Here is a 20,281-nt window from a genome sequence, read left to right as displayed (position 1 = left end):
GATTTTACTGAGTTACAGTTCATGTAAAGAAATCAGTAATTTAAATAAATGCATTAGGCCCTAATCTATGGATTTCACATGACTGAGAATACAGATATGTGTATGTTGGTCACAGATACCTTAAAAAAAAACCTAGGGGAGTGGATGAGAAAAAGTCAGCATCTGGTGTGACCAGCATTTGCCTCATGCAGCATGACACATCTCCTTTGCATAGAGTTGATCAGGCTGTTCGTTGTGGCCGGTGGAATGTTGTCCCACTTAGGGCTGTGACATTTTGTCAGTCGGTTGTTATTATGCAGACTGCCGGTCTCAGTTATTGACCATTAACATGTGTATGTTTAGCATCTCCAGGCCTCCACACATACAAGCTGCTAATTCACACCTTTAAAACATCTACATTTTAAAAAAAGTCTAAAATCTATTTAATATACACCATCACAAAAAATCCATTATTTATTTTAGTCAGGACTAACAAAATATTATGATATGAAGAAAATGTATTTCAGAAGAACAGAATATGAGTTGGCCTGCTGTATGTTATCTAGTTATGCTCCATGCCATAGTTTATTTAACCCTTATTTTACCAGGTAAGTTGACTGAGAACATATTCTCATTTACAGCAACGATCTGGGGAATAGTTACAGGGCAGAGGGGGGATGAATGAGCCATTTGGAAGCTGGGGATGATTAGGTGACTGTGATGATATGAGGTCCAGATTGGGAATTCAGCCAGGACACCGGGGTTAAAACCTGTTGAGGACAGGTGTTCCCCTAGCCAACATCCAATGGAACAGCAGGGCGCGAAATACAAAACATCAAAAATCTAATAATTTCAATTACTCAAACATACGACTATTTTACACCATTTTAAAGATACACTTCTCCTTAATGTAATCACGTCCGATTTCAAAAAGGCTTTACAGCGAAAGCAAAACATTAGATTATGTTAGGACAGTACATAGACAAACAATAACCACACAGCCATTTTCCAAGCAAGAAGATCTGTCACAAAAACCCAAAATACAGCTAAAATGAAGCACTAACCTTTGACGATCTTCATCAGATGACACTCCTAGGACATCATGTTACACAATACATGTATGTTTTGTTCGATAAAGTTCATATTTATATCCAAAAACAGCATTTTACATTGGCGCGTGATGTTCAGAAAAATTATTCCCACCAAAACTTCCGGTGAATGAGCACATTCATTTACAAAAATACTCATAAACGTTGACAATATATAATAATAATTTAAAGAATTATAGATACACTACTCCTTGATGCAACCGCTGTGTCAGATTTTAAAATGGCTTTACGGAGAAAGCACATTGTTCAATATTCTGAGTACATAGCTCAACCATCAATGCAAGCTATACAGCTACCCGCCAAGTTCTGGCATCAACAAAACTCTGAATTAGTGTTATAAATCATTCCTTACCTTTGCTGATCTTCGGCAGAATGCACTCCAAGGACTCCTACTTCCACAAGAAATGTTATTTTTGTTCGAAATACTCCATATTTATGTCCAAATACCTCAGTTTTGTTTGTGCGTTCAGATCACTATCCAAAGGCATAATGCGCGAGCGTATTTCGAGACACGAAAAGTCAAAATGTTCCATTACTGTTCGTAGAAACATGTCAAACGTTGTTTACAATCAATATTTAGGGTATTTTTAACATAAAAATGCGATAATATTCCAACCGGACAATAGCGTATTCATTCCAGGAGAAAAAGACGGAACGGCGTGCTCGCAGGCTCGCGCATCACCAAGCTCTTTGTCCTCATGCAGTCCACTCATTGACTGAGCTACTATTCTCTGCCCAGTAACAGGAGAAGGATGAAAAAACGTTCTAAAGGCTGTTGACAGCCATTGGAAGCCTTAGAAAGTACAACGTGACCCCACAGACACTGTAGTTTCAATAGGGATTCAAAAGAAGAACTACAATTCTTAGATTTCCCACTTCCTGGTTGGATTTTTCTCAGGTTTTTGCCTGCCATATGAGTTCTGTTATACTCACAGACATCATTCAAATAGTTGTAGAAACTTCTGAGTGTTTTCTATCCAAATCTACTAATAATATGCATATTCTAGTTTCTGGGCCCGAGTATAAGGCAGTTTAATTTGGGTACGTTTTTCATCCGGCCGTGAAAATACTGCCCCCTATACCTTAACAGGTTTTAACACCCCTACTCTTACAATAAGTGCCATGGGATATTTTAGTGACCAGATAGTCAGGACACCCGTTTAACGTCCAGTCCGAAAGACAGCACCCTACACAGGGCAATGTCCCCAATCACTGCCCTGGGGTGTTGGGATATTTTTTTAAACCAGAGGAAAGAGTGCCTCCTAACTGGCCTTCCAACACCACTTTCCAGCAGCATCTGGTCTCCCATCCAGGACCAATCCTGCTTAGCTTCAGAAGCCAGCCAGCAGTGGGATGCAGGCTGGTATGCTTCCTGCAAAGGCTGTAGGCTTGTTCATTTAGCTGATAAAATATGCTTATAAGGCCCATGTCGTTATTTTATATTAAATTATTTTCATAGTAAGAAGAATATAATTGATCTTAGCTGAATAAAATAGGATATTTTTCCCATTCTGGAGCGAATATGAAGTGACTTTGTTGAATGTAAAATTGATCATTTGAAACTGGTCCTATACACTAGTTTTTGAGTTATTTGGCAACTTTAGTTGTAAATGATAAACCTTATGTTATGATTTCAAAGACATTCTATATGGGCTGCATGATGCGATTATAGCCTATTGATGATTTTGGGAAGTTACAAAAAAAAGCTTGTGCTCTGTTCTTTGCCTCAGGCTGCACAGCTGTTCTTACATCAAGTGATCAGATTTTCACCCATCAGACTATTCTCAATTTAATCTGGTCTTTACTAATGTGTAAAATTTGTTCTGATTTAGAATGGCCCTTTATCAAATGAACAGGGGCAGGGGAAAAAAGACATGCTATCCTTATGCACTTGAATAGCAAATGGTGGCAGCACACTGACCAGCTAGGCAACTTTTGTTGTTGCAGAGCATGTGCTTAATATGAGCAGCTGAGAAATAAATATAAAAACACATTTCACTCCACGCATCAACAACTGTTTGAGGAGCATGTGCTCTCTGCGCAACAGGTGATGTTCCACCCAAACTCTGAATGCCATGGGCTCTCCAAACCTATTCCTGCAGCTACCCAGTGCTTAATTTGGGAAACCAAGTGAAATCTGTTGGGGAACATCAAGAAGGAAGAAGGTGCTCAGGAAAGGAGTAAAGGAGAGAGAGGAGGAGATGGAAACACATGGGGCTGAGATATTCTGTGTAGCTAAAGGGAATGTGTCATCCTATTAATTCAATAAAAATATGAATAGAATAAAGTCCCTACTAGGCTATTTAAAAACAAATTCACTATAATTGTAGGCTAACTGTAAGCCACCCTGCACAATCAATGAACCAACAGCATCGCCTAGGGCTGTATGTTTTCTCACAGATGTTGGGGTGTAGCATAAGGTAATCAGTTCTAGTATGCATAATCTAGTATGCATAATAATACAATCCACACTCAAACTCACAAGACATCTTTAAAAAAAATGTTTTATGTATTTTAATGTTTTTCTACTGTGTGTAATATGTGGTAGGCTAAGTATTGTATAATGACACAATCATAATTTTTATTCAGTTTTTTTTGGGGGGGGGGGTTTGGCTTGGGCTCATAACTCTAATATGCATATAGATGTTTTGAAATAATCATCACCTTAAAGGTTGTCCATTTCGTTGTGCTAGGCTTTGAAACAACCTGCTGTTGAATTTCTTTCTTCAAATGTATTTTCACCGTGAAGTGAGTTTTAAAAGCATGATACTGTTTTGATGATAAGTGTTTGACATCAAATGCAATCAAAAATCACATCATAGTGGCAGGTCTCACAGGCTCTAGTTTTGTCACACCTGGACTACTGTTTAGTAGGGACCTCGGAAAATTTAAATTGGCTCAGAACAGGGCAGCATGGCTGGCCCTTAGATGTACACGGAGAGCTAACATTAATAATATGCATGTCAATCTCTCATGGCTCAAAGTGGAGGAGAGATTGACTTCATCACTACTTGTTTTGTAAGAAGTGTTGACATGCTGAATGCACAGAGGTGTCTGTTTAAACTACTTGCACACAGATCTGACACCAATGCATACCCCACTACACATGCCACCAAAGGTCTTTACGCAGTCCCCAAGTCCAGAACAGACTATGGGAGGTGCATAGTACTAGATAGAGCCTTGGCTACATGGAAATATATTCCACATTAGGTAACTGATGCAAGCAGTAGAATCAGATTTTAAAAACAGATACAAATAAACCTTATGGAACAGCAGGGACTGTGAAGAGACACACACAGGCACAGACACACATACACATTAAACATACACTCTACACACACGTACACATTGATTTTGTATTGTAGATATGTGATAGTAGAGTAGTGGCCTGAGGGAACACACTTAATGTGTTGTGAAAAGTCTTATGAAATGTCATGTAATATTCTAAATTGTATATAACTGCCTTAATGTTGCTGGACCCAAGGAAGAGTAGCTGCTGCCTTGGCAGGAACTAATGGGGATCCATAATAAACCCCAGGAAGAGTAGCTGCTGCCTTGGCAGGAACTAATGGGGATCCATAATAAACCCCAGGAAGAGTAGCTGCTGCCTTGGCAGGAACTAATGGGGATCCATAATAAATAATAAATAAACCATAGAAAACCATCTAGCCGTGAGCTAATTTGAAAGACATTAAGGAATTTCTCTAATCTCATATTCAGCCTGTCACCTTTCAGCAAACCACAGCCAGTCAGAGGCTGCAAGCTATTTTAGTTGTTTATATAAATACCTTAGGATTTGTGATTTTTATTGTATTTGTCAATTTTAAAAACAATACAACCACACATGGACAAAAGGCATTTACAATCATTGACAATGTGATGCATCTAATTATTTACAGTTTAAATAGATGAATTACATATTGATTATACCACATTTGTCATTAATTTAACATACTATATATGAGGGAATACAAAGTTATTTTCTAGCAATACATTATACTCCCTAAACCGCCTCACCCACTTGAAGAGAGGTGTTGATGACAATGTACAGTAGGTGGCGGCACCTCTTAAACTCCACAGAAGAAGCCGAAAAGCATCAACAGGAAGTTCTTTGTTACCAGCTTCTATCGAGTTTTCAAACCAAAATAAATTCCACAGGATCTTTCTGATGTAAAATGTGTCTCCATGAGACGTTTGTGTCACAACTTAAATCCAGTTTTGATATTTAAAAGGACGTTTGATTGCGCTGGTCTAGCTTTTCTTTATCTGAACGCTTTGACAAAGAAAGTAACTCTAGCGTACACATTTACTTTCATGTTTTTTTATTTTAAGAAAGAATCGCTTCCGAGATGGATCGGGTAAGTTTGGTAGACTGTTATGAACAGTGTCCTTACTGTATACAATGTCTAAGTCTAGTTTTCTTGGCTCTTCCACACCCGGCGTTCCTTTTGAACAGCTAAACAAAATAAACCAGGGTGGTAATTTCAGCAAAGTAGCCTACTAGCCAATCGCACACAGATTGATGATACAAGCAATGGTTAGCAGGTAAAGTCATAACCATGATGTATATAAACCCTGGATTGCTGATGCTATGTATTGGCCATTGAGAGGCTACACCAATGATGCATGCTACATCTCACCTTTGCAACATTTTTCATATTTTATAGTTCTATTCCATTATGTTGTAGTCGCGCTGAGTATGCATTGGTTGAATCGCAATGCTAAATACAAATTTCCCTACTGTAGTGTGTTAGCTGTTATTACTTATTTATATAATAAAAAAGACTGAATACAATAAATTGAACTGGAGCTTCACATTTACTGAAACGAGTTAGTACCAGAATAACATAGAACAACACTGCGCATGACCAAGGGTGCTCCATTCTTAAAGGGGACATCAGTAATTAACAGAATATAACATTCCTTCTCTTATACAATCAGAGTTACTTTTACCAAACCACAACTGAAACATTTCCCAGAACTTGTTGTAGTTATTTTGCATCTTTTGATTTGAACTTGAACAGTTCGTTTTTGTTTGTTTATAAGTCCAGTCTGTCTGGTGGACGGTGCCTTCGTTCTGGGTAGCGCCTAGGATTGTCTGTAGGCTTGTTCCATTATAGCTTCTGCTATAACAGCACCTTCATCAACATGTTCCCTTCTTTCAGCCTGGGGTCTCTTTACTGCCCCACCATCCTCTACAGTCCCCTGTGTGTCACTCTCAGGAGCTCTCTGTGCCTGTTCTCTCTCGATTGTTGTGCTGTTTTCCGTGGAATGCGTTTAGTTAATGTGACGCCGCCACATTATGTCTGGGCTCACTTGAACCTGGTAAGTTTTGGGTCCCGTTTGTGTATGTACGGTCCCTCTTGTCCATTTCCCTCCCCTTCTGTAGTCTCGCACCATCACTTCCTGTCCTGTTTGGAGATGGCGCTCCCGGCCACCGGAGAGCATCTTGGCTTGTTTGTTCAGCACTTCATTACGCCTGTTTGGCTTCATGATGTCCAGCTGTGTGCGGAGAGGCCTCCCGAACATCAGTGCGGCTGGGCTTTCATTTGTCGTGGCATGTGAGGTGTTTCGGTAGGAGGCCAGGAACTTGGCCAGTTTTGTTTGCAAAGTCCCTTCGTCTCGTTTTGCTGCACGGAGTCCTTGCTTTAGGGTTTGCACAAAGCGTTCTGCCAGCCTATTGGTGGCAGGGTGGTACGGAGCTGAGGTTGAGTGTTTGATTCCATTTACTGACATGAATCTTGTAAACTCGTCACTTACAAATGCTTGCACGTTGTCACTTACCAGCTGCAGCGGCAATCCGAAGCGTGCAAACGTTGTTCTGAGACACTCTATCTTCTGAGCTGAGGTGGAGGAGTCAGTGCAAAACACCTCTGGCCATTTGGAATGGGCATCAACTATAACCAGAAACATGTGCTTTTCAAAGGGACCAGCGTAGTCCACATGAATTCTCTGCCATGGCTCTGTGGGCCATTCCCATGGGTGGACTGGGACAGGAGCAGGCATGTGAAGGGTTTCCAAACATCCGCTACAGTTCTTCGACATGCTTTCTATCTGTTGATCCAGACCGGGCCAACAGAAGTGGCTCCTTGCGAGCAGCTTCATTTTGACAATTCCAACATGACCTTCATGTAGTTGCTGCAAAACCTGATGTTGGCATTTATGGGGTATCATGACTCTCATTCCCCACATCAAACATCCTTGGTACATTGTAATTTCGTTTCTCCACTGGAAATACGGAGTCAGCTCCTTTCTGCCTGTAGCTGGCCATCCTGACATGGTGTAGGTGTACACTTTTGACAAGGTCACATCTTTCTTTGTCTCCTGTTTGATAACTGTGCTTGTGACCGGTAGTGCCTTGTGCTGAGCGGTATGGAAAATGTCCACTGCATCCACACTCCTTTGTCTTTCTCTTGTACACGGCAGTCTGGAAAATCCATCTGCATTTGTGTGGAGGGACGACGGCTTAAAATCAATGTCATACATATGACTAGCAAGGAGCAAGGCGTATCACTGTAACCTGGCTGCTGTCATTGCCGGAATACCTTTCTTTGGACTGAAAATGGAAAGCAACGGCTGGTGATCCGTAACCAGTGTGAAACGCTTGCCATATTGGTATGCGTGGAATTTCTTGACGCCCCACACTAGTGCCAGTGCTTCTTTGTCGATTTGTGAGTAGTTTTTCTCTGCATCATTCAATGTTCGTGACGCAAATGCAACTGGCCTCTCTGACCCATCTTTCAGTGTGTGTGAAAGGACGGCCCCTAAGCCATAAGGGGATGCATCACAAACTAACTTCACTGGCAGTTCAGGGTCATAATGCATCAGGACCTGTTCAGATGTGATGAGCCGTTTTGCCTCATGAAACGCATTTTCACACTGTTCTGTCCACCGCCATATCCTATTCTTTTCCAGGGGCTGATTTAGAGGCTGGAGTACTGCTGAAAGGTTTGGGAGTAATCTTCTGTAGTAATTGATCAGTCTCGTAAAAGATCTCACTTCTGTGATATTTTGTGGTCGTGGTGCCTGTACCACTGCCCCGATTTTGTCCTGTGTTTTGTACAATCCATTGTGGTCGATTTCATGTCCACAGAAGACAATCTTGTCTTTGAAGGACTCACACTTCTGTAAGTTTGCCTGTAGACCATACTCTTTCAGTCTTTTCAGGACCTCTCCCAGGTTAGCCAGGTGCTCTTTGTCGGTGCGTCCTGTTATGATCATGTCATCCAGGATACACTGGGTTCCTGGGATTCCTTGCAAAATCTGGTCAATAGTTCGTTGCCAAATGGCTGGGGTTGATGCAATGCCAAAAACCAGGCGGTTATACCTGTATAGACCTTTGTGTGTGTTTATTGTCAGGTACTGTTTGGAGCTCTCTTCAACCGGTAGCTGCAGGTAAGCCTGTTTCAGATCGATTTTACTGAAGTGTTTCCCACCAGCTAGTGCAGAAAAGATGTCATCCAGACGTGGCAGGGGGTATTGGTCCACATGCAACATTGAATTCACAGTTACCTTGAAGTCCCCACACATTCTAACAGACCTGTCTTTCTTCACAATAGGAACTATGGGTGTGGCCCATTCGCTTCTGTCCACTTTCGTCAGCATCCCTGTATCCTGCAAGCGATCGATTTCCGCTTCCACCTTTGGTCTCAGGGAGTATGGAACAGATCTGGCTTTGTATAATTTTGTGGTTGCGTCATCTCTTAGTACAAGTTTGGCTGTGAAACCTTTTACTGTTCCCATCTGATCACTGAAAACTGTGTTGTATTTCTTCCGCAAGTGTTCCAGTGTTTAGCCTGTGCCTTTCTTTTTGGGCTGGAACGTGTGGAGCATTTTCAAGTCACACCAGTTCAACTTTATTTTTGAAAGCCATTCCCTGCCAAATAATGGGGGGCCAGTTCCAGGCACCACATACAGCTGTAACTGCTGTGTTTGCTCCCCATAACTCACTCTGACCTGCAACGCCCCCATTGGGCTCAATCTCTCTCCTGAGTAGGTCTTCAGCAACACATTTGTGTTCTTCAGCTTGATAGCCTTGAAGTGCTCATTGTAGACAGTAGTGGAAATTATAAACTGCAGATCCTGTGTCCAGCTCCATTTTGAGGGGTTTGCCTTTGATTTCTGGTGTCACCCATATTATGCTACTGCTGGGAGAAGTCACTGTGTTTAACTCCATTGTACAAATTAATCGTTCATCAAAATCACTGCCACTGCATTCACAGACCCTTTTAATTTTCTCAGTTTTCCTGTTGTGACTGAATTTTGCTCTGCATGCTCTTTGAATGTGCCCCCTTCTACTGCATTTGTGACAAATTTCGTCTTTGAAACGCAGTCCTCTGCTCTGTGACCATCAGTCACACCTGTTGCATATTTCGGCCACACGGGGGCACTGTCGGCTGCATGAAAACTTGTGCAGGGAAGTTTGTGATCGGTCAGAATTTCTTTTACTTTGCAACTCAAATGCATCTTTAGTCCCGATTTCCATAGCCACAGCAATTTCAACAGCCTTTGCAAAAGTGAGATCTGATTCTGTGAGCAAACGTTTTTGAATGTGTTCATGTTTCAGTCCACAAACAAATCTATCCCTTGATGTGTAATTTAGGTTCTCTCCAAACTGGCAATGTTCAGATAGTACATATGTAGCAGAGTTGAAGAAACTAACACCCTCCCCCTCATTCTGATCTCTCTTGTGGAAACGAAACGAAAACGTTCCGCGATGAGGAGTGGTTTAGGTGATAGGTGATTTTGCAATATCTCCACAATCTCTGTGAATGTTTTATTGGAGGGCTTCAGAGGGGCAGTCAGATCTCTTAGCAAACTGTACGTTTTTGGGCCAATTAAACTCAACAACGCTGGTACTCTCTTGTTATCAGCAATGAAGTACTGTTCCAGTTGTTCAATGTAAGTTGCCCAGTTTTCTTGTGTGTCATCAAACACATCTATTTTCCCGATGCTAGCCATTCTCTTTACCTCCGGCTCCACGGGTCTTTGATCTGCCTCGTTCTCGTCAGCTCTCCCCTCGTCGTCACTGCTTGCTAGCTGTTGTGCTACAGGGTCAAAATCTTCCTCTCTTCCTACGAGCTCCATCTGCATTCGTGATGCACACTGCAGGTAATCATCCTCGTCGCCATTGTAGTGTCTTAGCTCTTATTACTTATTTATATAATAAGAAAGACTGAATACAATAAATTGTACTGGTGCTTCACATTTACTGAAATGAGTTAGTACCAGAATAACATAGAACAACACTGTGCATGACCAATGGTGCTCCATTCTTAAAGGGGACATCAGTAATAACTTCTTATGGATACGTGGGACGGTAGCGTCCCACCTGGCCAACATCCGGTGAAATGGCAGAGCGCCAAATTCAAATTAAATTACTATAAATATTAAACTTTCATGAAATCACAAGTGCAATACAGCAAAATAAAGCTTAACTTGTTGTTAATCCAGCCAAGGTGTCAGATTTCAAAAAGGCTTTACGGCGAAAGCAAACCATGCGATTATCTGAGGACAGCGTCCAGCACACAAATGCATAACAAATCATTTTCAACCAGGGAGTTGCGACACGAAAGTCAGAAATAGCGATATAATACAGTGGGGCAAAAAAGTATTTAGTCAGCCACCAATTGTGCAAGTTCTCCAACTTAAAAAGATGAGAGGCCTGTAATTTTCATCATAGGTACACGTCAACTATGACAGACAAAATGAGATAAAAAAAAATTCCAGAAAATCACATTGTAGGATTTTTTATGTATTTATTTGCAAATATGGTGGAAAATAAGTATTTGGTCACCTACAAGATTTCTGGCTCTCACAGACCTGTAACTTCTTCTTTAAGAGGCTCCTCTGTCCTCCACTCGTTACCTGTATTAATGGCACCTGTTTGAACTTGTTATCAGTATAAAAGACACCTGTCCACAACCTCAAACAGTCACAGTACAAACTCCACTATGGCCAAGACCAAAGAGCTGTCAAAGGACACCAGAAACAAAATTGTAGACCTGCACCAGGCTGGGAAGACTGAATCTGCAATAGGTAAACAGCTTGGTTTGAAGAAATCAACTGTGGGAGCAATTATTAGGAAATGGAAGACATACAAGACCACTGATAATCTCCCTCGTTCTGGGGCTCCACGCAAGATCTCACCCCGTGGGGTCAAAACGATCACAAGAACGGTGAGCAAAAATCCCAGAACCACACGGGGGGACCAAGTGAATGACCTGCAGAGAGCTGGGACCAAAGTAACAAAGCCTACCATCAGTAACACACTACGCCGCCAGGGACTCAAATCCAAGCAGTGCCAGATGTGTCCCCCTGCTTAAGCCAGTACATGTCCAGGCCCGTCTGAAGTTTGCTAGAGAGCATTTGGATGATCCAGAAGAGGATTGGGAGAATGTCAGATGAAACCAAAATATAACTTTTTGGTAAAAACTCGTCGTGTTTGGAGGACAAAGAATGCTGAGTTGCATCCAAAGAACACCATACCTACTGTGACGCATGGGGGTGGAAACATCATGCTTTGTGGCTGTTTTTCTGCAAAGGGACCAGGACGACTGATCCGTGTAAAGGAAAGAATGAATGGGGCCATGTATCGTGAGATTTTGAGTAAAAACCTCCTTCCATCAGCAAGGGCATTGAAGATGAAACGTGGCTGGGTCTTTCATCATGACAATGATCCCAAACACACCGCCCGGGCAACGAAGAGTGGCTTCGTAAGAAGCATTTCAAGGTCCTGGAGGGGCCTAGCCAGTCTCCAGATCTCAACCCCATAGAAAATCTTTGGAGGGAGTTGAAAGTCCGTGTTGCCCAGCGACAGCCCCAAAACATCACTGCTCTAGAGGAGATCTGCATGGAGGAATGGGCCAAAATACCAGCAACAGTGTGTGAACCTTGTGAAGACTTACAGAAAACGTTTGACCTGTGTCATTGCCAACAAAGGGTATATAACAAAGTATTGAGAAACTTTTGTTATTGACCAAATACTTATTTTCCACCATAATTTGCAAATAAATTCATTAAAAATCCTACAATGTGATTTTCTGGATTTTTTTTTTCTTCTCATTTTGTCTGTCATAGTTGAAGTGTACCTATGATGAAAATTACAGGCCTCTCTCATCTTTATAAGTGGGAGAACTTGCACAATTGGTGGCTGACTAAATACTTTTTTGCTCCACTGTATATGCCTTAACTTTGAAGATCTTCTTCTGTTGGCACTCCAAAATGTCCCAGTTACATTACAAATGGTCATTTTGTTCGATAAAGTCCTTTTATATCCATAAAAACTCAGTTGAGCTGACGCACTTTAGTCAATAATCCACTCAGTTTCCCTCCTTCAAAATGCATACAAAATGAATCCCAAACGTTACCAATAAACGTATCCAAACAAGTCAATCAACGTTTTATAATCAAACATTAGGTACCCTAATACGCAAATAAACAATAACATTTAAGACGGAGAATCGTTATTGTCTTTACCGGAGATAAACAAAAAGAACGCGCTCTCTCTCGGCCATGCGCTTGGTAACACTACAGACAAAATGGGAGCCACTTAGAAAAACTACAACTTCTCCCACATTTTTCCAAAAACCAGCCTGAAACTATTTCTAAAGACTGTTGATATCTAGTGGAAGCCCTAGGAACTGCAATCGGGGACAATTTCGCCCTATTATAAAAGTGCCAGGCATTAAAATCAGTGGTATGCAGATGTTTTGTTGGTGGTTTGTCCTCGGGGTTTCACCTGCCATTTCAGTTCTGTTATACTCACAGACATTATTTTAACAGTTTTTTTAGAAACTTTTGTGTTTTCTATCCAAATCTACCTATCTATATGCATATCCTAGTTTCTGGGCCTGAGTAGCAGGCAGTTTACTTTGGGCACACTTTTCATCCAGACATCACAATACCGCCCCCTATCCCAAAGAAGTTAACAGAACATAACACCTACCATCATATCTAAGCCATTATGACGCCAATGTTGATAATCTCGCAAATCAACTTGATTGGAGATACAACACACTCCCCACCTCATGAGCTGTCCAGCCGTTAGAGTACCATATACTGGATTTCTAACAGGGTCTTTAGCAATTTAGTTTTCAGAGTATTTTCTGCACCCACATGCCTCAAGTCTAGAAGTCAGATTAAAACAAGCATATAGCTACCATAAAGTGACAATGTGATTGAAAAAATGTCCGATTGACTAAATTTGTAGTTGCAACAGATTTTATTACATTTTGTAAGTTATTACTCTCACAAGCATAATTCTGTCCATTAGGAACCAACAATGACCTCCTTTTTTGTAGCATTTGACAATGCTAACATAGAACTCTGAAATTCAGCTAAAGTATCTGAACGGGTCAGAAACTCTGTTGCTCTGCAACAACACAGCTGCTATTAGCTAATGTTTGCTTGCTTGTCCAACAGCTAGCCTCTGTAAATAGTTAACACCAGTCAGCTGAAAGCTAGTTAGCTAGCTAATGAACAGGCAAAGAAATGTAGCTAGCTATATTTGTTTACGGAAGATTTGTTACACAAATAACTTCAGCCATTAGCTTGCTAGAGTCATACAACAACAGCTGACCTCAACACAGAAAATATCTAACGATAGCTAATTCACTTCCAAATGCCAGCCCTAAATATTTCCACAAAACAGATGGCTAACTATATAATTTCAAAACCAACAACAAACTTTGTGAAAATTGTCACGATACTACCTTGCAATGCAATTTGGCTTTTGCAACACTAGCTAGCTACTCTATAGTCCAATCTACGGTAAGATCTTGCCATATATCACTGTCAGACAAGACACAACTCAAACTGTAGCTGAGAAAACAATACAAATGTAAACAGCATGTTGTCCACTGCAGTGAGCAAATGTATGCTTGCTAACATCAGGACAAACTCAGTTTCAAACATCCAGAATAGATTCCAGTGTGCTCTTTCTCCTGTCTTCCTGACATTTTAATCCACATCTGTGTAGATCAACAGTGCCAAATGAACAACTGCCATTTGACGGGCTTGATTATTTTTACAGCTCTGATCTGGATGCTGGACTAGCCCATGTGTTGGATGTTTGCACTGCGTTCTAGTGGTGAGGCGCTAATTAGGGCAAGAAAATATGTTATGAAATATTTGTTTTTCTTCTGAATGACATGTATTGCTAAAACAAAGGTTTAAGGAAATACAGGCAGGTTCCACATTACTACAAGAAAAAAACGCCTGGTCAATTAATCATGATGGTCTTGCAAGTGTAAAAGCAAAGCTTGCTTTCATATACACTGAACAAAAATATAAAGGAAACATGTAAATTGTTGGTCCCATGTTTCATGAGCTGAAACAAAAGATCCCAAAATATGTTCCATACGCACAAAAAGCTTATTTCTCTATTTTTTTGGCAGAAATTTGTTTACATCTCGGTTAGTGAGCATTTCTCCTTTACAAGAGAATCCATCCACTTGACAGGTGGGGCATATCAAGAAGTTGATATAAAAGGCCACTCTAAAATGTGCGGTTTTGTCACACAAAACAATGCCACAGATGTCTCCTAGTTTTGAGTGAGCGTGCAATTGGCATGCTGACTGCAAGAATGTCCACCAGAGCTGTTGGCAGAAAATTGACTGTTAATTTCTACCATATGCCGCCTCCAACGTTCTTTTAGAGAATTTGGCAGTACGTCCAACCAGGCCTGACAATCACAGACCATGTGTATTGTGCGGGAGAGTGGTGTGCTGATGTCAACATTGTGAATAGAGTGCCCCATGGGGGCAGTGAGGTTATGGTATGGGCTATGGTATAAGCTACGGACAACAAACACCATTGCATTTTATTGATTGTTGCAGTATTTGTGTGCATTCAAATTGACAATCTTGAGGCCCATTGTGAAGTCAATTTTTTTTAAGGTAGCTGTAACCAACAGATGCATATCTGTATTCTCAGTCATGTGAAATCCATAGATTAGGGCCTAATGAAGTTATTTCAATTGACTAATTTCCTCATATGTACTAAAATCTTTGAAATGGTTGCGTTTTATGTATTTGTTCAGTATAATTTTTTCAAACATTGGAGAAGTTTAGCCTTGTGCTTCAACGTTCTTGGTTATTGCGGAAATTGACCCAACATGCTGTTTACTTTGTACATAACTTTGTACACGTCATTTTTCTGAGTCTACCTTTAAACTTAGAATATGCTATTCTGTTCTTTTGAATGTTTTTATTTTCTTAATTCCTGCCTAAAGATATGTTAGACTGTTTAAAATGTAGACACCGTGCGCGTCATTGTTGGATTATTCTAGTGTAGGCCTACCTCAAGTCCCGGCAGTGTTAACTTATTTTAACTATTCAACTTAATAAATGACTTACTAATAAATGACTTACTAAATAAATACCCTGGTCCTTCCCCCACCAGCAGCCAACCAGCAGTGCAGCTACCAGTCCCAGGGGACCCCTCAAGGAGGTATACTGACAGACATCTGTAGGGTACATTGCTTTATAAAATAGGCAACAACCACCTAGACCAATTCCAGGATTTAATTCAATCATATCACTTTTGCCATGTTTTATAGTGTAACATAATAATTAGTGTTAAATAAGTCTTTATAGTGTTACATAATATTTTATATGTAACACTAAATATTTTATAGTGTTAAATAATGGTTTCTTTGTATCTGCAGGAACAGTCCTATGTGGCCCTCACGCTAGCTCTGCTTCTGCCAAGATAATCTTAAACCCTAATTATCTTTCTGTCCTCCCTAAGTGTGCACTTGTTCACTTTCCTTCACTGATTTGAAGGGAAATGACTGGTATAAAACATATGGTGGATACTTCCCCTAGCCCATGACTCCACCAATTGTCTTTGGTGCAATTTTCACAAGAATGTGGTACATTTTCACAACTCTAAGCACAAAAATCTGTTTCAAAACTCTTCGGCCATTTTCAATTGATTACTTTTGAAAATATTTTCCTGTCATTTGTTACGACATTTAACAATAATTTATTCAAACTGCTAAAATCTGAGCTACGAAACCAAAATTATATAGTGTCTAGTTTACTTTCAGTTAAAAAAATCTAAAAAACATTTGAAATTATGTAGTGTACAATGCACTGCTGAAATATTTTGGTGGTAAATTAGTTTAATCCACTCATTATCTGAATGTTGTTGATACGCTGTAAACCAACAATTTTAGATGAGGATGCTGTTACAGTAACAAGTCACATAGACAAGTGGATCTGAGCAATGTTGCATGGGGCAGAAATTGCACCAGGCTACACATACCTTTTTACTGTAGGTTTCTGCTACATGCCACAATACCCCTATATCTAATGGTTTCTTCTATGTGTGTACTGTATAAGGATACTGAAATTATGAGACTGACATTTTTCTCAACATGCTCCAAGTGGGATAACTAGCAGCAATAGTTCTGGTGTTTTAGGTTTTTCATCACAGGTTATTTGAACAAATCATGATTTAGCAGGTGTTACCATCTTTCACATTTTGGAAAGGGAGAGGACATTTGGCCAGTATCAAGAGAGGGAGGAGGTCCTCATTCAGGTTCTGCTCCTCGTTCTAGCATCTCCTATATCTCTCCTAACGTGTACGAACCCAGAACTGAATCGAGCCGCTGACCATTTACGTGAGACTTTAGTTCTTGGTTAACCAAGATTAACTTGGGGGTGAAAGATATGTTCAACTCCAATGAAAGCTCAATCAAGGTTCTGAACATAAAATGGGGCATTACAAGTGTTATCAGTTTTGGCATTTGTACTAAGAGTAAAACAAGATATAAACCACTTCCGTTTTAAAAAATATGTACATTTTGTGGAAAGTAGTGAGCAATTACACACTAAAAGAGAAAGGAGATATAAGGATGCACCAATCAGAGATTTAGACTAAAGTAATCAATGTTAGAATATAATTAATCAATGTACAATACTTCCTGTGGTCACCAGGACAGAGCCAGCCCGTCCCCCTCCAGCCTGCCGGAGTCCCCTGGTCGCAACTCTCCTGATATCGGCTTATTGCTGGGTCTGAAGAGGCTGTCTGTGCGGCTGGTCGACTGCAGGAAAACACTAGGGCAGAGTGGAACTGTGAGAGGGGGGCACGAGGAGGCAGACTTGATTTCATCAAGTAAGAACATTGGTGTGTGTGGATTAGACTGCAATCTGCTTCTGCAACTTCTGTTGATTGATTGATAAACAATATATACTCATTGGCCAGTTTATTAGGTACACCCATCTAGTACCCGGATCGGACCCCCCTTTGCCTCCAGAACATCCTGAATTCTTCAGGGCATGGATTCTACAAGGCGTCGGAAACATTCCCCGGTGATGTTGGTCCATGCTGACGCATTGGAATCACACAGCTGCTGCAGATTGGACGGTGGCACATTCATGCTGCCAACAGCCCGTTCCATCTCATCCCAAAGATACTCGATTGGGTTTGGTCAGCAACAATGTTCAGATACACTGTGGCGTTAAATTGTTGCTGAATTGGTATCAAGGGACCTACCATGTGCCAGGAAAAACATTCCCCACACCAGTACACCATCACCAACATCCTGTACCGTTGACACCAGGCTGTGCAATGAACTCATCCTGCTTACACCAAGTCCTGACTCTTATCAGCATGACGCAACAGGAACTGGGATTCGTCGAACCAGGTAATGTTTTTCCACTCCTTAATTGTCCAGTGTTGGTTATTGCGTTCCTACTGGAGCAGCTTCTTCTTGTTTTTAGCTGATAGGAGTGGAACAGTGTAGTCGTCTGCTGCATTAGCTCATGAGTGACAAGGATCGACGAGTTGTGCATTCCAAGATGCACACCACGGTTGTACTGTGCCGTTATTTGTCTGTATGCGCAATTCTTGCCATTCTCCTTCGACCTCTCGTCAACAAGCTGTTTTCACCAACAGGACTACCGCTGACTGGATGTTTTTTGTTTGATGCACCATTCTTGGTAAACCCTAGACACTGTCGTGTGAAAGTCCAGGAGAGCGGCTGTTTCTGAGGTACTGGATCCGGCTCACCTGGCACCGACGATCATACCACACACTCAGTCGCTTAGGTCACTTATTTAGCCAATTCTAATGTTCAATCAAACAGTAACTGAATGCCTGTCTGCCTGCTTTATATAGCAAGCCACAGCCGCGTGACACTGTCTGTATGAGTGATCTATTTTCATGAACGGGGTAGTGTACCTAATAAACTGGCTACTGAGTGTATCTTGATGGTGATATTTGTTTATGGACCCATATTTCCAAAAACTATTCATTCAATGTCTTTGTTTCGCAGGGGACACTCTTAACTGTTGCTCTCTCAATGGGAGGGACTTATCTGGGGAGCCTCAACATCATGTTTGTGACAAGGTAGAGAAGAGTCTCTCCCGATCAGAACACCTCAAGAAGCACAGACGTACAGGGAAGAAACCTCACCACTGCTGCTCTGACTGTGGGAAGAGTTTCACTAGCAGGAGTGGTTTCATAATGCACCAACGGATTCACACCGGAGAGAAACCGTACTGTTGCTCTCAGTGTGGGAAGAGTTTTGCTGCTTCTAACACCTTCAAATCTCATCTGAGAATTCATACAGGAGAGAAACCTTACAGATGCTCTCAGTGTGGGAAGAGTTTTGCTGCTTCTAACACCTTCAAATCTCATCTGAGAATTCATACAGGGGAGAAGCCTTACCCCTGCCTTAATTGTGGTAAAAGCTTTGCTAACTCGGGAATTTTAACCATACACCAGCGTGTACACACTGGAGAGAAGCCTTACAGCTGTAATCATTGTGGGAAGAGCTTTGCTCGATCAGGAGAGCTGACTACACACCTGGTAACCCACACTGGAGAGAAGCCTTATGTATGTCTGTGTGGGAAGAGCTTTGCTCTATCAGGACACCTGAATAGACACCAGCGAACACACACTGGAGAGAAGCCTTACAGCTGTGATCAGTGTGGGAAGAGCTTTGCTCTATCAGAACACCTGAATAGACACCAGCGAACACACACTGGAGAGAAACCTTATAGCTGTGATCAGTGTGGGAAGAGTTTCAGTCTATCAGGGACCTTAAATACACACCAGCGAACACACACTGGAGAGAAACCTTATGTCTGTCTATGTGGAAAGAGCTTTGCTCATTTAGGGCCAATGAGAAAACACCAGAATGCACAAACGTGCTGTATTTCATCTTCTTCCTATCCGACACCGGTTCCAGATCCCTAAATAAATGTTCAATAGAAAACATCTAGTGAACCCTAACCCTAAATAAAGGATAAATACATTTAAAAAAACTATGGAACAGTCATATCCATCTCCCATTCTTAAACAGTTTCCTTAGTCTGAACACCATGGTAACCTCTGGAGCATAATATGCAGCTCTGATCTAGGATCAGATCTCCCCTGTGTCTATGTAATATTACACTTTGGGATTTAAATGGATACATTTTATCATAGAATATGTCATAGTCAACGTGTGTGTTTACTAATCAATGACGCATTGAATAATAATATTCATGAGGTCAAGGAAAGAACTATGTATGCTGTGTCTTGTAACAGCTGTTAATGTGTAAACATTTAGATTTATAATGTAATAAAACCGGTAAATGTAATATTTTGTTGGTTAATATGATAAAATGTTGAATTGCAGTAATATCTAACAATACACAAAATACACCCATCTAAAAGTAAAATAAAGGAAATATTGAAATGTACACACCTGCACAATCACACACACACAATGATAAAATGAATTAGTCAATGAGCCAGGGGGCTCGGTCGGGGTGAAAATGTCTCAGAGTGATTAATGTTCTTTTAAGATCTATGTCCCTAGAGTTGAATGTGTTCTATCACTGCAGCAATGGTAGCTTTCTGTGTTTTATCACTATTTCTATTCATCCCTCCATCCCATTCAGTTTTCCCATAGAGGTTTTACCCTATGACAACGTCAGCATACAGTACATCAGGTTATTACTCATGTTTACCCTTTAATCATATATCATTGGAAATATTAGATTCATAGCTATCCATCAGACACATCTTCAGAATGTTCAGATCGACAGAAATGTGATCTTTGAAATCTAGGATGCATATCAGTTTTACCTGTCATTGCTTTAAAAAGAAAATTATACATTTTTAACTTGGTTTGACAAGTGGTTCTGAAACGTCATAAAAATTACCTTTAAAAAGTGGACAGGCCTCGGGCGGGG

At 40.9% G+C, this 20,281-nt stretch overlaps 1 protein-coding gene and 1 long non-coding RNA gene across 4 annotated transcripts; both read left to right on the top strand.

Annotated features, from left to right (window-relative positions):
• The first annotated feature begins 5,069 nt into the window (after positions 1-5,069).
• Positions 5,070-19,754, top strand: LOC115207955 (zinc finger protein 239). 3 transcript variants are annotated; one of them, XM_029775611.1, is made up of 4 exons: positions 5,070-5,446; positions 15,495-15,539; positions 17,033-17,210; positions 18,373-19,754. In XM_029775611.1, the coding sequence occupies exons 1-4, from the start codon at positions 5,438-5,440 to the stop codon at positions 19,296-19,298; spliced, it is 1,158 nt and encodes a 385-aa protein (XP_029631471.1). In that variant the 5' UTR covers positions 5,070-5,437; the 3' UTR covers positions 19,299-19,754. The 3 variants fall into 3 exon arrangements, with proteins under 3 accessions (XP_029631471.1, XP_029631480.1, XP_029631463.1); XM_029775620.1 differs by lacking the exon at positions 15,495-15,539 and having other exon boundaries at positions 17,033-17,222; XM_029775603.1 differs by lacking the exons at positions 5,070-5,446; positions 15,495-15,539 and adding an exon at positions 6,341-6,413 and having other exon boundaries at positions 17,033-17,222.
• Positions 17,240-18,314, top strand: LOC115208001 (uncharacterized). The gene is made up of 2 exons (XR_003881086.1): positions 17,240-17,742; positions 17,994-18,314. It is a non-coding gene; the product is annotated as an uncharacterized LOC115208001 (long non-coding RNA).
• Positions 19,755-20,281: the final 527 nt, after the last annotated feature.

This window comes from Salmo trutta, chromosome 1 (genome assembly GCF_901001165.1).
Source record: "Salmo trutta chromosome 1, fSalTru1.1, whole genome shotgun sequence".
In the NCBI taxonomy this organism is placed as follows: Eukaryota; Metazoa; Chordata; class Actinopteri; order Salmoniformes; family Salmonidae; genus Salmo; species Salmo trutta.
Note: the sequence above shows the minus strand (reverse complement) of the source record. Positions and strands in the feature narration are given on the sequence as shown.

What these genes read in the sequence shown, in the direction of transcription:
- LOC115207955 (XM_029775603.1), top strand. Translation starts at nt 6,360, where the DNA reads ATGCGTTTAGTTAATGTGACGCCGCCACATTATGTCTGGGCTCACTTG. An exon ending in TCTGGGCTCACTTGAACCTG is followed by an intron (nt 6,414 to 17,032) that starts GTAAGTTTTGGG and finishes TGTGGTCACCAG; the next exon opens with GACAGAGCCAGCCCGTCCCC. An exon ending in TTCATCAAGTAAGAACATTG is followed by an intron (nt 17,223 to 18,372) that starts GTGTGTGTGGAT and finishes TTTGTTTCGCAG; the next exon opens with GGGACACTCTTAACTGTTGC.